The following is a 16,562-nucleotide window of genomic DNA, read 5'->3' on the forward strand; positions in this document are numbered from 1 at the left end:
TGTTCTAAGGAAAATAAGCTGCAAGAGTTGATAGTGCCACTGCACTTGCAGAAAGGAAAGAATTTTGACAACTCTTGAATGTACCAACTTTATCAACAATGAAAAGCCACCTTTCAGTCAATGCTACTGGCTGCAAATCTTTGAGCTAATATTTAAACCAGTGCATATAGGCTAAAGGCCTTTTGTATCAACACTGCAAGCTTGTACAGTTCTGCAGATTTTACTTTACTGAAGAACAGCAACTTCAGGGCAAAGATCTCATTCAGGGTATTTTAAGGAAGAGCTGTTGCTCAATTCTAGTTATTTATTACCCTGCTTTCCATAAAGTTTCATCTTATAATTGCACACAAACATTATTTTTCACATTTTAATAAAAAAATGGGGAGAAGCTCTGAATTAGCAAGTCAGGCTTTACCTTCTAGCAAAAGCCCCCCAGAGTCTTAATTTAATGAGAAAAAATTAAAACAATATAGTTGTTTGCTATAACATGAAATCAAGAGGGAGTGACTAGAGGCATTTTGCTTTTCTGTATTTCTAGGAAAAAAAGCACACAGGGGATAGATTAAATCATTGGCCATTGTCACATACCTTGCAGCCATATTCACTGGAGGAAGCAGATCCTCTAGCACCAAAGCTGGAATTACAAGACCTACAACATGATCTCACTTTATATATGCCATTTCCAGGATGGAAATGCACTCACAGGACCTCCCAAGCGTAGATTTACAAGCTTCACAAACCAAAGACAAGTTCTTTCTAAAGGACCCAAAGCACTGACACTTCACAACTATCTATTCAAAACTCATCTACATTCCTTTTGGGGTGCTGCTAACTACACACACACTTCCCAGTGCAACATGAGGGATGCAAGTGTATTGCCATTATGAATCATTATCAAAAATAGAGGCAGCCTGCAGCAGAAACTCAAATCTGTGCAGAAAAGGACTAGGTAGAAAGACAGATCAAAAAGATGAGCTCAGAGACTGGAAATACTGAGTTTATGTGGGGAAGGAATGACTGCTATCAATATCAAATGTCTTTAACAGGACTTTATGACTTGTCTCACAAGTAGTCTTTTGACATCTAATCTTTAATAAATGGGTAGTATTATCAAAAAAAGAAATACACCTGAGAGTTTCTCATGTTGCCTGTTTCTTTGAGAAGGAAAAGTTGTGAAACTCCACCCCAGCAACAACTGGCCCCCCACAATATTTCATGTGTTCAATTCGAAGCCTTACATCTGTTCAAGCGTTGCAGTACACTGCAATTCATATAATGTCACATGGAAGTAGGAATGCTCAGTTATGTTTTAGGAAGCATCCTCATGAACCATGGCACTGACATCCTTTAAAGGTTTGTACTTTCTCTTATAAAAGGTGAAAATGGCAGCAATTTGAAAAATCAAATGGGAGCTAAAAGCAGTTGATTCAGTCTGAACTTTTGTTTCCTTGGTTGAAGTTTCTGCTGCAAAACGATCTCCCATTACTTTTTACAACTGAAATATTAATTTATTTTGTTTGGGAAGATAATTCATTAATGAGAGAAAAGAAGATCTACTGATCCTGAGCCATGTCTTCAAATGATCTTGTCTCTAAGCCATCAGAACACTGTTTAGTTGTCTGAACTGGCAATTCTGAAATACTGTGACCTCTGTCAGCAGTTTGCTGAATTGGCTCCCACACATGCCCACAGAAGGAAGGCCTCCTAACTAGGGTGATGTTTTTCAGAACAATCTGGAAAATTAGCATTACACTAAATGAATCTCTCTTTACATCACATTACAGACATCTTGAAACGTCTTTTTGCCATTAATATTGCATAAGTGCAGCTCCCGAACCAGAAACACAGCTGACGTAAGCTGTCTTCACTGACAGGGGCACAAACAGTGGTGAATCATTCTTTTAAGGACTAACAATTACAAATTTTATCTTTCTCATATTCAAACGAACTCCCCTGCCCCTTTTGCATGGAAAGCTTGTGGACCATCCCCAAGTATGTATGCTACAATCTCTTGAGAAATGTGTTTAAGTTACAGGAAAAACAAGAAAAAAACCCCAGTCAAACCATGGAGCCTAGTTTGTGACCCTTTTTCATAAGAGTTCTGAGGAATTTGCTATGGGTTTTAAAAACCTATTATTAAAAAAACCTAAGTGGGACAGAGTATCTAAGCAAATGGGTAACAAGGGAATAACATTTATATTTTTGTCCCTTCCATTCATTCTTCCCTCCTCACTCAGGGCTTCCATTAAGAATTGTGACAATCCATGAAAATCAGTCAGACCACAGCTTTGCATTAAGCTTGTTTACACTACTGTTGATGTCTCAAGGATTTGGCAACAAGATATAGAAAGGGCATAAATAGTAAAAGCCTCCTTTGTTTCACACAAGTATTAAAGTTATGAATTGGAAGTCTCCTAAGAGGGAGAGTAGATTTCTGAATTCAGACTTCAGTTTCACCTCCTCTTTAAGTATGAATATTGTGGTCATCTCAGGAATTTACTATTGAGAGGAATTAAAAAAGCATCTAATCATATTAATAGAATACCACATGGAAAGAGCTAAGTGCTATTATATTACATATTTCACACAAGACACATTTTCAGAGTGTATTTATAGTCTGTTTTTTAATAAATTACAATAAATGAGGTTAAATTGGTAACATGACACTGGTTAGTACCAGAAGCCAACCTATTAAAGCAGAAAAACTATACCAGTTTTAATTTTGACTTATGGCTTGGTTTCATATTAGAAGTCACTACAGTTTTGATTACTTGAAAACATTGTCTAAAGTGTTCTTAAAGACTCACTAACAAGACTAACTGCTCTGAATCTTCTTGTAGGGAATGCACATACAGCTAAGATTTATTTTTGGTCTGACAGTACATAAAAAATGAGTAATTCTGATTATGGTGAAAATGCTGATGAACCCCAAAGAAACTTGCATCCATCTCATTCAGCCTTACCTATCAGAAAGTAAGATGCCCTTGTCATTGCCTTGAACTGGAAATGCATTTTTAATAGACTTGCAGCTGTTGTAGAATTTGTAATGCTAAGGTTACTTTTAGATACCACTATTCTGATACAGCAGAGTGTCTCATATTTTAACAGCAAGTGAAATTTCTGTTCAATATACATCTGTTGTGTGTGAATACAACAGAAAGCCTATTTTTTATCTTAGAAAACCCTAAATATTTAGTAGGACTAAGTCATTACTATCACTTGTTGGTGTCTCTGGCTCCTGCTTTCCTACATGACAACTTACGTCCTCTATAGTCTCAAAAAGCAAAACAACAGTCATACTGACTGAGTGAGATCTTAAGTCCAGTAACTTGGCTTTTTTTTTTTTGCAAATGATCAGGAAAAAAGCAAAATAATGCAGAATAACACTTCCTTCAGATTTCCTTCCCAGAAATAATTCTGAAAGCAGCATTTGCTTCTTCATCTCTTTTATACTGCTGTTCCAAGAAAATGCATGCAGGTTTCTCAGAACCTAACAATTAAAGTAGATTCAGCTCCATACAGAACTAGCAAAGGAAAACAAGAGTAATTATTTACTTGGCCTCATTCTATGAGGGCTTTGTGGCATCTGTACAGGTTGTTTGCTTTGAAAGCACAGAAAGTTTTAGCAGCAATAAATGGCTCACTCCTACAACCTAGAAAAGCCTTGTTTAGAGACTGCTGGTTTTCTGCAGTGCTTGTTTCCAGCAGCATACATCAGACCATTAACTTTCATACTGGAACATCCTCCTTCCAGAATCAATGGACTGATCTACCATGTTTCTGTAGTTAGCTGTGCTTCAAAAGAGGTCTCAGACAATACCTTGCTTGATGGAGTCTTAGACATAAGTACAGCTGTGCAGGCCACGCTGACTTTGAGTGCCTCAGTGGGCAAGAATGCAACTTTATTCCATTTTCATGGCTCAGACTTTTAAGGTGATGACAGTCCTGTCAAAATGATCTTTTGAATCTGTACACAAAACAACATGTAGAGTGCAAAACAGTGACAAGAACCCACATAGGTTATTCAAACGGTGTGACTTCTGCTATAGATGTTCATGGTATCAAAATAATTTCCTTAACAGATATGCAAGGTCCTTACCTCCCAGTCCATGTAGTCACATACATCTTCAAAGTTAGTGAGTAGAGACACTGAGCAGAAAAGCCGTGGCAGCTCATCCCTCGTCATTGGGGGGAAACGACTATCTTTAAGGGCACTGTTGAAGACAAAACAGAATTTTGAGAGGATTTTTTTTGTTTGTTTGGGTTTTCTAAGCTCAAGGATCTAGTGAATCAACTGAGAAATATAAAGGACAAAAAAAAGTAAATCCTGATGAAATGATGACCAGTTGGATAATCCAGTTGCCATTGTAACCAGCACTCCCAGCCCTCTCCTTAGACATTTGTTTCAGCTCTTGGCTGGCCAGTCAGGTGGTGTTCTGAGGGCCATTCCTTCCTGACCGATTTTGCCACCATGGCAATCTTATTAATGAAGCAGCAGAATGTTTTTGGAAAAAGTTACAAAAGCAATGTCTCTTTGACTTGCAATTTAGCAAATCCCTTGTAGAAGGGATTAAACTGTACAGCAGAGAGGGGACATTCTGTAGCCTGCAATAATCAAACACATAATACAGTAATCAAACTGCTGAACTTAATTATTCAGTGAAAAAAATCCAAACAAGGAGAGTATTCTCTTAAAAAAAAATAATAATTCATGCTTACTGGCAAAGGGGAACATGAAAAAGTAAAAACATCCAAGGGCTCTACAGGCCTGTAAACCTACAGGACTTGAAGCTGTTCTGTGAAGCAGAGGTGATGATTAGTAACAGGGAAGCATGCTAACAGCTAAGCTAATCCTCTGGCTAATGTACTTGTTCTAGAGACAAACATACACCTAATAGTAAAATTCAGCACAGGAGCAATCTGTACACATTCTAGCAGTTAACAGACAAGAAGCAGTACCGTGAGTAAGAACATCTGTAACAACCTACTTGCAGAAGTTTGGTTAAGAACCAGTTAAATTGTAAAGGGAAGGTTAAAGTGAAGATATCTCAGAATTTTTTGTTCTCTTAAGCTTCAAAATATGACATGTATGAATACAAACTTGCTCATCTCCAACAAGAACTGCTACATGAGCTTTTGGATGAGTAAGGAGAATTCAAGATAAGAAGCCTACTACAGTACTTCTGCGCTCTTCACATGGCTCATTGTTTCATCTAACAATTAGATCATTATTCCCTTTACCTGGCATACAGCCAGTGGTTGCCATTACTGATATAATTGCAGCCATAGAGTTTAGAATATGGCTGAAGTCTCTGCATCAAACACCACCATTTTCTACAAGGAGTGGTGTAACTTTATTAAGCAGCCCAAATAAGGGCACCAAGAAAAAAAAACATTAGGTAAAAGAAATTATATGTATAACCAGAAATAGCTTCCCATCAGAATTAATACCATACACTGAAGAGTTAAAATAGCACCCTTACTCTGGGGCAGCAGCATGGCAGGCTTTTCCCCTGACATGCTACAACTGCAAAAAAAAAACAAAAAAAAAAAGGATCCCAGTATTGGAATTTAGACTAGAAGCCCTTTTCCAAGAGTCAGTATTTTTATGTTACAATAGGTCATAAATTTAGGTTCTAATAATGAAGATTAATTCATTTTGTAATTAACAGCCAGCAGGCCTATGCTACCCATAATTTAAGTCCAGGCAACCCCAGAGCAAGTTGCCTTAGATGGGAGAGATGATGCTGGGACTGTAACTAGCCAAGATAAATCTTCTCGTATTTATGCTGGGATAGACAGACCTACACAGACCCGTGAAGAACAGGGAACACGTTGGGAGATTCAAAGCATAACGTGTGATATTTAACCAGTGACTTTCACTGAAGATGTTCCAAAGGATGCTATTCTCCAAGGTTTTGTTGATGGGATTTGTAAAGCTAGCTTTGTAACAGCTGGCAACCAGGCAAAGCTACCATCCTCCATTGCCTGGCCTTTTGGAGCAACCTCAGAGATCAATTCATGTAGCCACAGCATAAGGGCATCATATGAAAACATGAACAGCTAATGCAGCCTTTGCATCCCTCCATGTCAGGACAGGGAAGAACCCAACCACCTGTAAAGGGAGGATACTGACAACAAGGACAGCTCAGACCAAAAGTCCATCTAGTGTGGTGTTAAGTAATAACCAACAACAGCTGCAAAATCAATGAATGTAAGCACACAGTCAATATCCTGGGCTGCTTTCTTAGAATACTCTCCAGGAATCCAGCTACTTATAGTGGAGGTATTTGGAGCCAGACGTGGTATCTATGAACTTAAAAGCTCTAAACAGGTTTATTTAACAAATCCATTAATATGCACTTTTAACATTTTACCCCATCTTTTAGTAAAAACTAAAAAAATATGTTCAGAAACCCCAAACCTCTGAAAATCTACAGGTTTGCTTATATGCAAATGTCTCATTTCCCTGAGGTGTGCTGTAGCTCTATCATGTAACCACTGCTGAGGAGCATCCAGACTGATACTGCATGCACAGATATTGCCAATACTTCTTTAAAGCTGGTTTTCCTAAATTATGCAACCATCTTACTATGCAAAAACACTTCCTATATTGTAAGAATTTACAACCTTCAAAAGAAAGAATATTTTTTTTGCACAACTTTCTTTCACTTTCTACAGCTGCCAAAATTGCCACTTTTTGAGGCAAAAGTTGTCTGCTGTCTGGGTGTACACCCAGTCCTAATAATGCCAGCAGCAGAACTATAATGCAGATTACCCCTCTGAAGATATTCAGCAATGGCATCACTTAGATGAGAATCCATCTTTAATCTGACATGCTCTAGGTTGTACAGCAACACCATACAATGCATGTGCAAAGCAAAGCCTGCCTGCTTGAATGCTGAGGTAATAAGCTGAAATAAGATGGGTGACTCATGACAAATTTGAATATTGATGACAAGCTCAGATATGAAGCCTTCACCTGAACACAGTGGAAACACAAAGGCAAAGGCATGAAAGCCTCAGGCATACACAGCAAACAAAGTGGTTCAGATTTAATGACAGCAGAGTAATGCAGTGAGTACTGCACACTTACACAGAGCAAGCCTAGCTAGCCAATTCCATTATTCAGTAACAGAACACCAGCACAAGTATCTTGTTTTCATGTAACTACCTCATGATAACTAAAATACTGTTGATCAGATGGCAGTGCCATTTCAACTGCACCTAGTTCCTTCAGAACTGCTACCTGCTATTTTTTCTTTACAGCCTGAAAAGTTGCTCAACACCTCCATGACTATACACTTCTGTGCAGGTGTCCTGTCTCTTCAGCAGAATGAATGGTGATAAGTGAGGTATCTGGCAGAAGATCAGAGATTTGAGTAAGTCTGACACCACTGTGACTGATCAGGACAGAATACTGCTGCTATTCTGTTCCTCCTTTCCCTGTCTCCAGATCTCATATTGCAATTTGTTTTCATCTTTCAAAAAAGCTTTGTCTCCATTGTTATGTAAGTTAAGCCAAAATTTACCTGGGGAAATTTGTGTTGACAAGCCATCAGCAATGGGAACAAAGCCTGCTGAAGGGAAATGCCAACAAGAACACATTCATCTGGGCTGGCTGCACATGAAATACCCAGTCTGCTAATGCAAAAGTTTTGAAACTAAAATAGTCCAATAATTCTGTCAGGTGTCAGTTTTAGAAGAATTAGCTTAAAACTTAATAATCCTGCCCTGAAGAGGTTGATCTAGGTGTATCATATACTGCTTGAAACCTGGGAAGTGTTTGCCTTGTTAAGTACTGTATGTTACAGTTAGAGTATTGGTCACCTTCTCAATCACGCTTTTACTAGTACCACAGTTGAAACTATAAAGTGTCAGATACCTTTTGAAAACCTTAAAGAAAAGCAACTCAGTATCATCGCTTTGAAGATTAACTGTTTTAATTTCTCCATTTTTAAATGTTTGCATAGCAGGACACAAGTCTTTAGAGATGCTTTCCATCAGAATTCAGCCATTATCCTTAAGGCTAAACTTAAGCTCTGTGGGTGCTGAATACATCACCATCTACTCACTATTCTGATGTCAGTAAAACAAGTGGATGGTATCCTGTAGAGTTCCTCATGGGCAGCTGTCTACAGTGCACAAACCTAAGCTCTCAATAGCATCACCCCTCAGAAATGTCAGCAGATCTCAACACTTAAAAGGCAAAAAAAGCTTGCATGAGCTTTTTTCTTCTGGTGTTCCTGTTCTGGGAAGGAAGAATGAGAATTTCTAGAGGCAGCAGCTTGGCACTCCCTATACACTTCATATGCTCCACAAAGCTGTATGTGTGTAAATTCAGAGTTCTGCCTCACTTGCTATGTCTGTCTCTTGGTGACCAAAGTGAGTGTAAGATACAGACAAGACAGTGTCTGCTGCTTTTCCTCAAAAGCTTGTCACTGGTCTGAGCCGTTCAGAATGTCACTGTGTAATTGTGTGTGGGCTGTCTTGATGAGAAGAAGAGACTTTGTTCTGTTTATTTGTAGAATTAGAATGTGATTTTAGTCTCATTCAAAGACATTTTCTTCTGTTAATTCTTCCATTAGACAGAAGGATTTGTATGGAACCAAATCTGCCATATTAGATACCTGGTTTAAAAAAAGAAAAGAAGTACTAACTCCATTATTTTTTCAGTTGAACTTAGAATTAAGGAAAAGTAAGTGGAAATAATTAATAAAGTCAGATAAAACCACTCCTAAAGAAAAAAAAATCTCTAATTCTAAAAAGCCTTTTCTACCTCAGCTGTCCCTTAGTCCTTAATGGACAGAGCTAATTTACACATATTGCTGCAGACTACATGGCAGTACGTGGTAGCAACAAGTTGAAAGGCAACATTACTTTTTCCATATGGAGTTCTGCTCCACATTAAAAGTGAAGCAGGCAAAGTCAAAATTGAATCCTCTTCAAAGAAAACTATTTTTAGACACAAAATGCACACAACACACACACAGCCCTTCTGGTTAAATATTTATGCAGTCTTGGCTGTCCTAATAAGATCAAGTAAATTGCCAGTCAAAGAAACAAATAACCCCCCCAAAAAACCAACAAACAAACCAACACAAAACAAAGTGTTGCTCAACTATCAAGTTTTTCTTCAGCAGAGCTATGCTACACAAATCTCAGCTTCTCAAATGAAGTTTATTCGGCCAGAAGCTCTCAAGAAAGGTTTTTCAACAATTTCCTTTCCCATGTGCCACTCCTCCTGGTATCTGGGATACAGAAAAGCTTGCAAACACTTTAAAGACACTGAAAAGCTTTAAAGAAAACAAAACTGTTCTACATCTCTTGAGTTACCATTACAAACAGCATGAAGTTTAGCAAAAAGTAAAATAAAGGTTTGCAGTCCTCAAGAACACACCTTGGTTTTGTAAAATAGCACTAGAGAACCTCTTAAGAATCATCTAAAGTAACAGTATGAGCAGGTGAGCAAAAATGCAATACTTCAGTGTGTTGTCCATCTGTAATTTCTGTAGGTTATAAAAATGCTTTAAAAAAAGTTAAGTTTCATCCCTGAGAACCTACAGCTCCTAAATGTGATGGGTAACAAACAGCAGGGCACAAAATGAGGCAATAGGAAATAGTAACAGAGACACTTTACTCACTTCGGAAGTGCCTGAAAGGTCTTTGTGATAGAATTTAAAAGTTTCACAGTATCAAAGCATCAAAATCAGTAAAGGAGATTTAAGTGTAAACAAATGAGGGCATGAAAGTCATTAAATACTTGGGGTTTTTTTGTCAGTTGTTATTTAATGACAATTATTACCAATGAAATTTCTCACCAAACCTGGTTTTGGTGATGGTCACATCTACAGACCCAAACTGGATAGAGAGTTTAGGCAACACTGGATACACTGGAAATTACTTCAGAGGCTTAAACATGACAGAGGGGAAGGAGATGCAAAGGAAGCTGTCAAACAGCGTGCCTGATGTAAGTAATACTTTTATAGGAAGTGTAAATGAGGCAGAGACATGAAGTGACTCATGCAATTTAGGAGGCTTGCACAGTGACTCAGTGACAGAATCAAGAATAGAATCCAAGATCCCGGACTCCTAAAAATCTACTTTTTGTGACAGCCTCTCTTTCACAATCTGCTCAGCCCACCATGTGGAAACATAGCTCCCAGAGGATTAATCACTGTAGAACTGATACATTTAATCAAATTATTCCAATTAAAAAAACCTCTGTATCGTTACATTCTCAGTTTTCTATTATTGAATTGAGTTAAAGCAAATTTTATTTTTTTTTTTTTGGATATCTAAAAAATTCTTCAGGTATTATCAGCACTATGGGAAAACAGCTAAAGATCTCATTTTACAAACTACTACCCTCTGCTGACAAATGGTGCACTGCCATTACTTTTATGTGATAGGCGAAGGACTTAAATTCCATCTGCTCTGAAAACTCCTTTAGCTCAGTAAGAACAACTCTGAGCTTCTTTCACTGAGTAAAAGCAGAATTACCTTAGAAAACACACTGAACAGAGAAAAGGCCCTATGTCAATAAGCTGAGCCTGAAAGGGCCTCAATATTGTTCTTTAGTTAATTCAAAACATCCTGAAATTAATGAGTGTCAAACACGCTGGACTCAGGATAACTGCAAAGAGATGACAGCAACAAGGGAGACTTGGTGCCAGGGTTTCAGGAAGAAAAAAGTCAGTATTTATTGGTTGGGTTTTTTTTCCCCATTTCTGGGTTACTGATCAGTGAAGCTAATGAAGATTTTCACTTTTTCATTCAGAAGCTTCACTCTGGATGAATTTAAGGAACTCTTAAGAAGATCCCCCACCATTTTCCTAATGAAAAGCAACTTCATAACTCAGTTTGGCAGAGACCACAAAAAAAAACAAGCAGCTTCCAAGTCACGATCTGCAATTAATTTTTAAGCGAGAAAAGCAGGGCAGAGTGTGCTCTTCTTCAGAAAGTGAAATGGTTATGAATAAAATTCTCCTAGCTGGAAGAGATCAGACAGCCTAACACAACCCACATGACAGCCTTCTAACCACTTTATTTATGACTAGTGGAGTTTTGCCAACTTAAATGGAGATTTCAAGGAGTGATTTACATGCATCATCAAATCACTTGAATGCAAGGAAAAACAGATTTATTTACATTGTCTTTTTTTACTTTTTGGTCAGACTGGATTAATTTCCAGGAAACAAAACAACTGTGAATGACGTGTTTTCCCTGAACCCTCCCTTACCTTTGGGAGACAGAAAGGGAAAGAACAACATTTATACTTCCTCCACATTATGTTGCTAAGTGGCAGTCAGAGGGTAAAAAAAAAAAAGAAATACACACTTGTTGACATTTGGCATAAAAATACCTTGCTGAAGTTCTTAGCCCAATTCATAAGCACAAGTGCAGGTAATGACAACTGTGGTTAAGGGTGGGAGAAATAAAATATTCATCTGGCATTCTGGCCTTCCATTGATTTTGGGTTTTTTTAATTCCACAAAATTGATGTATGCCAGAAACTCTCCCAAATCCCTGTCTGGATCCAGACATGTACTTTAACAGGAAAAGGAACATTCTGATACTCTAACTTAGACAATTATTTTTGCTTTAAAAGAATACCCTTGCTCTAAAAGGCAAAGCATGTACATAAACTGCTTGGAAAGGCTCGTTTGAAAAGACAGCCTCTATTCACTGACTACATAAAACAATTAAGTTGCTATTTTAGGCAGCCAGGGGTACCTAAAATAAGCTGTTTGTGTGTCCTCCAAAATGCCTTAATTCTCTAGGAAGTGTGGAAATTGTTAATTGATTACTATCAGCAAGGCCACAGAAACAGGACATCATATACTAAGCCAGAAACACATCTGGTTGGTTTGCATGTGTCAAGAGTCATTCAGCCGTGCAGCACTGGATATTGTCAGAATTCTCTGAAAGATCAGAGGGCTGGAGCGCTTTTCCTATGAAGACATGCTGAGACGGTCGAGGATGTTCAGCCTGGAGAAGAGAAGGCTCTAGAGACCATATTGCAGCCTTCCGGTACCACAAGAGGGCTGCTGGAGAAGAACTTTTTATAAGGGCATAGAGTGACAGGATGAGGGGTGATGGCTTCAAATTGGAAGATTGATTTAGATTAGGCATTAAGAAAAAATTCTTCCCCATGAGGCTAGTGAGGCACTGGAAGAGGTTGCCCAGAGAAACTGTGGAGGCTCCAACCCTGGAAGTGTTCAAAAGCAGGCATTGAGCAACCTGGTCTCATAGGAGGTATCCCTGCCAGTGGCAGGGGGGTTGGAACTAGGTGATCTCTAAGGTCCCTTCCAACCCACACCATTGTATGATTCCATGATTCTTGCAGATGGCATAACAATGCTATAGAAGACATTAATGTAATACACTGATTAGAAACATACATAGTATCTGTCAAGAGGAAATCTAGAAATGGAGAGAGATAAAATGCAGTTTAGTGTTCTGTTTCAAATATTTGCCTGAGAGAACACTTCTCTTCACAAGATCCTGAAACAAACCAATACACTGAGTTTTTATTACTAGTTTCAAACTTCTGAGTGACAAGGAAGAAAAGAACCTCTGGGTAAAAGAAGAACCATCTACCAAAGAGAGAAACTTATTTGCTCACTTCAGTGGCTTCCTGGGCTCCTTTCCCAGTTAGGTAACAGAGGTAACAGGACAAGAACAACTACATCTCAAAGTCTTTTTTAAATTCAGATGTCAAAACCCCTAAAAACTTCATCTTTAGGGAGTTTGCTAAAGTCAAGACACCTAAAATTCTTGGTTGATAAAATTATTCATCTAAATCTAAGACATGCTGGGGAAAAGAAAAAAAACAAGAAAAGAAGGTTCTGACTGCTCCCTGCAGAACAAGGCCAGGGTAATTCACATCTCCCCCACAGGACGCCATCATTTCTGTAGTCTGTGACAGAGATGCCCAGCTGTGGTCTATACAAGCCATGTTCATGGTCTGGAACAAACCAGAACTGGCCGCTGCTGGTGATGACAGAACACAGCAAAACCTTACCGATCTCCACTTAGTGGGACTGCTTTCAAGAAGAAATCTTAGAGGATGGGGAGGGGAGGTGGGTGGGGACAGAAAGAAGAAATTGTATGACACCAGGAGTTAACTGAAGTGGTATGAAAAATTGTATGTATTTATGGCTGAAAACTAGAGATATGTGTCAGCCACCACTCAGATGGAAATTCGTGACAGATATATTTATCAAAATATTAAGTATTTTTCAATTACACAAGGAAAACAAAAAACTATTTCAGGTGTTTTGTTTAGAGTACTCTCGAAACCGTAACAGAGACAAAATTAGGATATACAGCCTTCAGATGTTTCCCCATCACTGCTTGCTTCAGTTGTGCATGAAGTATTTCTCACCACCTGTTTCTTGTGCTCTGTCACCTCACTGATTCTGCATTTGTGCAGAAACAGCTCCACTAGACAGCAGGCAATACAACAGTCACTACAGCATCACAGCATGCAGAGGTAAAGAGGTATGGAAATCTTAAAACATTTCTTTAATACACCCGGGGTTGATATTGACTGCAATTGGAAAAATCATTTAATGGCTTCAATTACATCCCTAACAATATTTTTATCTCTCTGTGTGTATTATGCCACTCTACCACACAATTAAAAACAAATTATACTGGTATTGCTGGTAAGGTTCTGGGTCCTTGTTGTTTTCCCCCAAACAAGTTCAGCAGTTGTTTAAATCAACAAAAGAGGTATTTACAGAGGGGGTACTTAAAACTTGCAGATAAATCCTTCCTTTAACCGCAAGAAATATCCCATGGCACTCTGCATTCTTCCAAATAAACCTGGTTTATCATTATGCCACAGTCGTGTTACTACTACGTGGACATATGCCTGAAAATAATTTATCTTTATTACTAACTACAACAGATTGGGGAAAGAACAAAGGCTTGTATGAAGAGGTCCTTGAGTCTAGGAGGATTTTATGCACATGCTGTTATGATCTTGGAATGGAAAAGTATGATCACAACAGTCACAGCTCCTGCAATCCACTCCCATTGGAAAGGTTATTGCAACCTGAACTAAAAAATATAATCCAAGACCCAATATTCTAGTGTCCTGGTTACAGTAGTTAAAAGTCAAGTTTTGATGGCCTCAACTTTTTAGTGTTTCCTGAAGCCAGAAATCTTACACTATGTTGCTTTCATGGTCCTTCTCCTTGAATGTGAAGAAAAAGCCAAGAAGCTACAGATTTTTTTCCCCCCATAGTATTTAATTTCTGCAGGGTACAAGGGGACCATTTTGCATTACTAGAGAAGATGCCCTACCACACTGAAATAAAATCAAACCCAAACAAAATGTTACATTACACTAAACTGTAACAGAGCCTCAGCACCAGTTAGAAGTATGAGTGCACAAAGGTATAGTAAATCCAAAGTCTTCACGTAACAGGCCAGTGAGAGGTGCTGCTCCCAGCACATTACAGCACAAAGTGAGCAGTTACTAAGCATGGCCCAGGTGCAGCAGAACTGCTCTAAATGCTATGTTCCATACATTCCATTCTTCCAGAACTGAACTAAGTCAGTTTGGAACATCCATGCAAAACAGTTGTCTGTACTCTGAACTGCTCAGCATGGAGCTGGAGCAGCATTTTCTGACTACAGGGGAGCACAAAGTAAAGCAGCTGTGTGCAGCAGTTTCTTAGGTGGTAGCTTCTTTTCTGCCTTTTCCCATATTGTCCCTTACCCCTCCCTGCAACATACTGGGCTAAGTAAGGATGAAGCAATTCAAAAAAGCATGACAATTTGTGTCATACTCATGCAAACATTCAGGAAGCTGGAAGGTGTCAATTGCCATGGAAATGTCCTGGTTTGATACATGAAAAGAAAATCCACAGCACTTAACCTCACAACATAACACAGTAAATTCGTCACAGTCATTCCAGATGCTTGTTTAAAAATTGCCTAACAAAACTGCCCAGGGTTTGGTGTGTAGGATTTTGTTTGGTGAACACATGATAACAGAGTAGTCACAAAACTCTAATTGAGCTCCAACTGGACTAAATTATAATGTCACTAAAAGGCTCTCCAGCAGATGGCAAAGTTTAGATAATTAACAAAAATGAACTGCTCAATTACATTTAGAACTGTACAGCCTAAGCAATGCTAACCACTCAAATCCCTAGGAGCATAAAAAGAAGTCTCTAGAATTCTCTTCATCTCCAGCAGGTCTCTCAATATTGACCTAACATCACCATTTTACCGCTAATAGTGAAGACAAAAATCTTGTAAGGCCACTTTATTGCTGAATTCAATCCTCATTTAATCAATTCACAAACCATTACTTCTCTCTAAAGATGCATTTGAGTCAATTTAAGAAAACAAGTTATCATGAAGTATTTTTAATTCTTTATGAACTTTTAGAAGCCTCATTTTATGCACATACAGAGAAATACATGCCTAAACACCTCAGCAATGCAGTGATCTATAAATACATGAATACAATTCCAACATTTATCCGTTTGATTTCCTGCAGCTCTAAAAAGGGTTTGTTTTTATTACATGGGAACAAGAGTACTTAACTTCCTCAGTATTTCTTTCCTCACCAGTAATCCCATAAACTATATTTATGTATAAAATGCAACGTAGTTGAATTTTTATTACTTGTCAATACAATTCACTTTAAAAACAATCAAGACAGTAAACGCTGGGGATGGAATTTTACAATTAAGCTCAGTTTTGTTACCGTTTGTCACAAATGCAGAAACTTGTTGATCAGGGCTTTGAACCAAAATGGGAGAAATTAAACCAAAAGGCACAGTAGAATATGCAGTAACTGAATTAAGAAGAACAAAAGAAAGATCATATTCACTGACTTGAGGTGCAGTTTCATAGAAAAGACTATGATAATAAAATATTCTGAGATATGAAGGTACTGATGAACATAGTCTGATAAATGAAAGGTGACAGAACCCAATCTTGAAACTCTTGAAAAAGTGCCTAAATTAAGAATAATCCAAGATCCACACTGTCTTACAGACTGGATATGACCACTCATAATACAGGGCACTGAGTAATATCCTGGCTCGCCTCCCAAGAGACACGTTCCATCAATATCACAACTCGGCTTGGATTATGTTGAAGCCAGATGTTTTTTTCTCTTATATATCCTGCAAAGAGATGCAAATCCGAGTGCTGTGTAAAGGTTGGTATATGAGCTCATGGCATCTTACTAAGTCTGAGTTGTTATAAATGTAGCAAAAAAGGCACGAGATTAGTCCTTTGTGGTGCATCCTACGTAACGACATACAGGGACAACAACAGGGAAAGAAAGAGCTGCTCCTTATTTCATGAGAATTGTGGTTTCTGGATACGTAATCCTGCTGTCATGGAGCCATCCTAGAATGCAGGCATGAGAATAGCTGCATGAGTACAGAACTTCATTCCCTGTGTAAGACAACAAGCAAGGCTTCTCAACATCTTTTTTTTCTGTTAATTTCATGCCTGTAGGTTTTCACTTCATACATGAATCTCATTAACAGATTAGGCTACAATTGTTCAGTGCCGTCACAGAT

At 38.3% G+C, this 16,562-nt stretch overlaps 1 protein-coding gene across 1 annotated transcript in view; it reads right to left on the reverse strand.

Annotated features, from left to right (window-relative positions):
* The window catches only part of AMMECR1 (AMMECR nuclear protein 1), a 100,738-nt gene that overhangs the window by 11,643 nt on the left and 72,533 nt on the right, over positions 1 to 16,562 (reverse strand). The window contains exon 4 of the mRNA XM_054169702.1: positions 4,100 to 4,214. Coding sequence (XP_054025677.1) covers positions 4,100 to 4,214 — 115 coding nt within the window. The remainder of the gene's footprint in view (positions 1 to 4,099; positions 4,215 to 16,562) is intronic.

Source organism: Dryobates pubescens, chromosome 18 (genome assembly GCF_014839835.1).
Source record: "Dryobates pubescens isolate bDryPub1 chromosome 18, bDryPub1.pri, whole genome shotgun sequence".
Taxonomy (NCBI): domain Eukaryota; kingdom Metazoa; phylum Chordata; class Aves; order Piciformes; family Picidae; genus Dryobates; species Dryobates pubescens.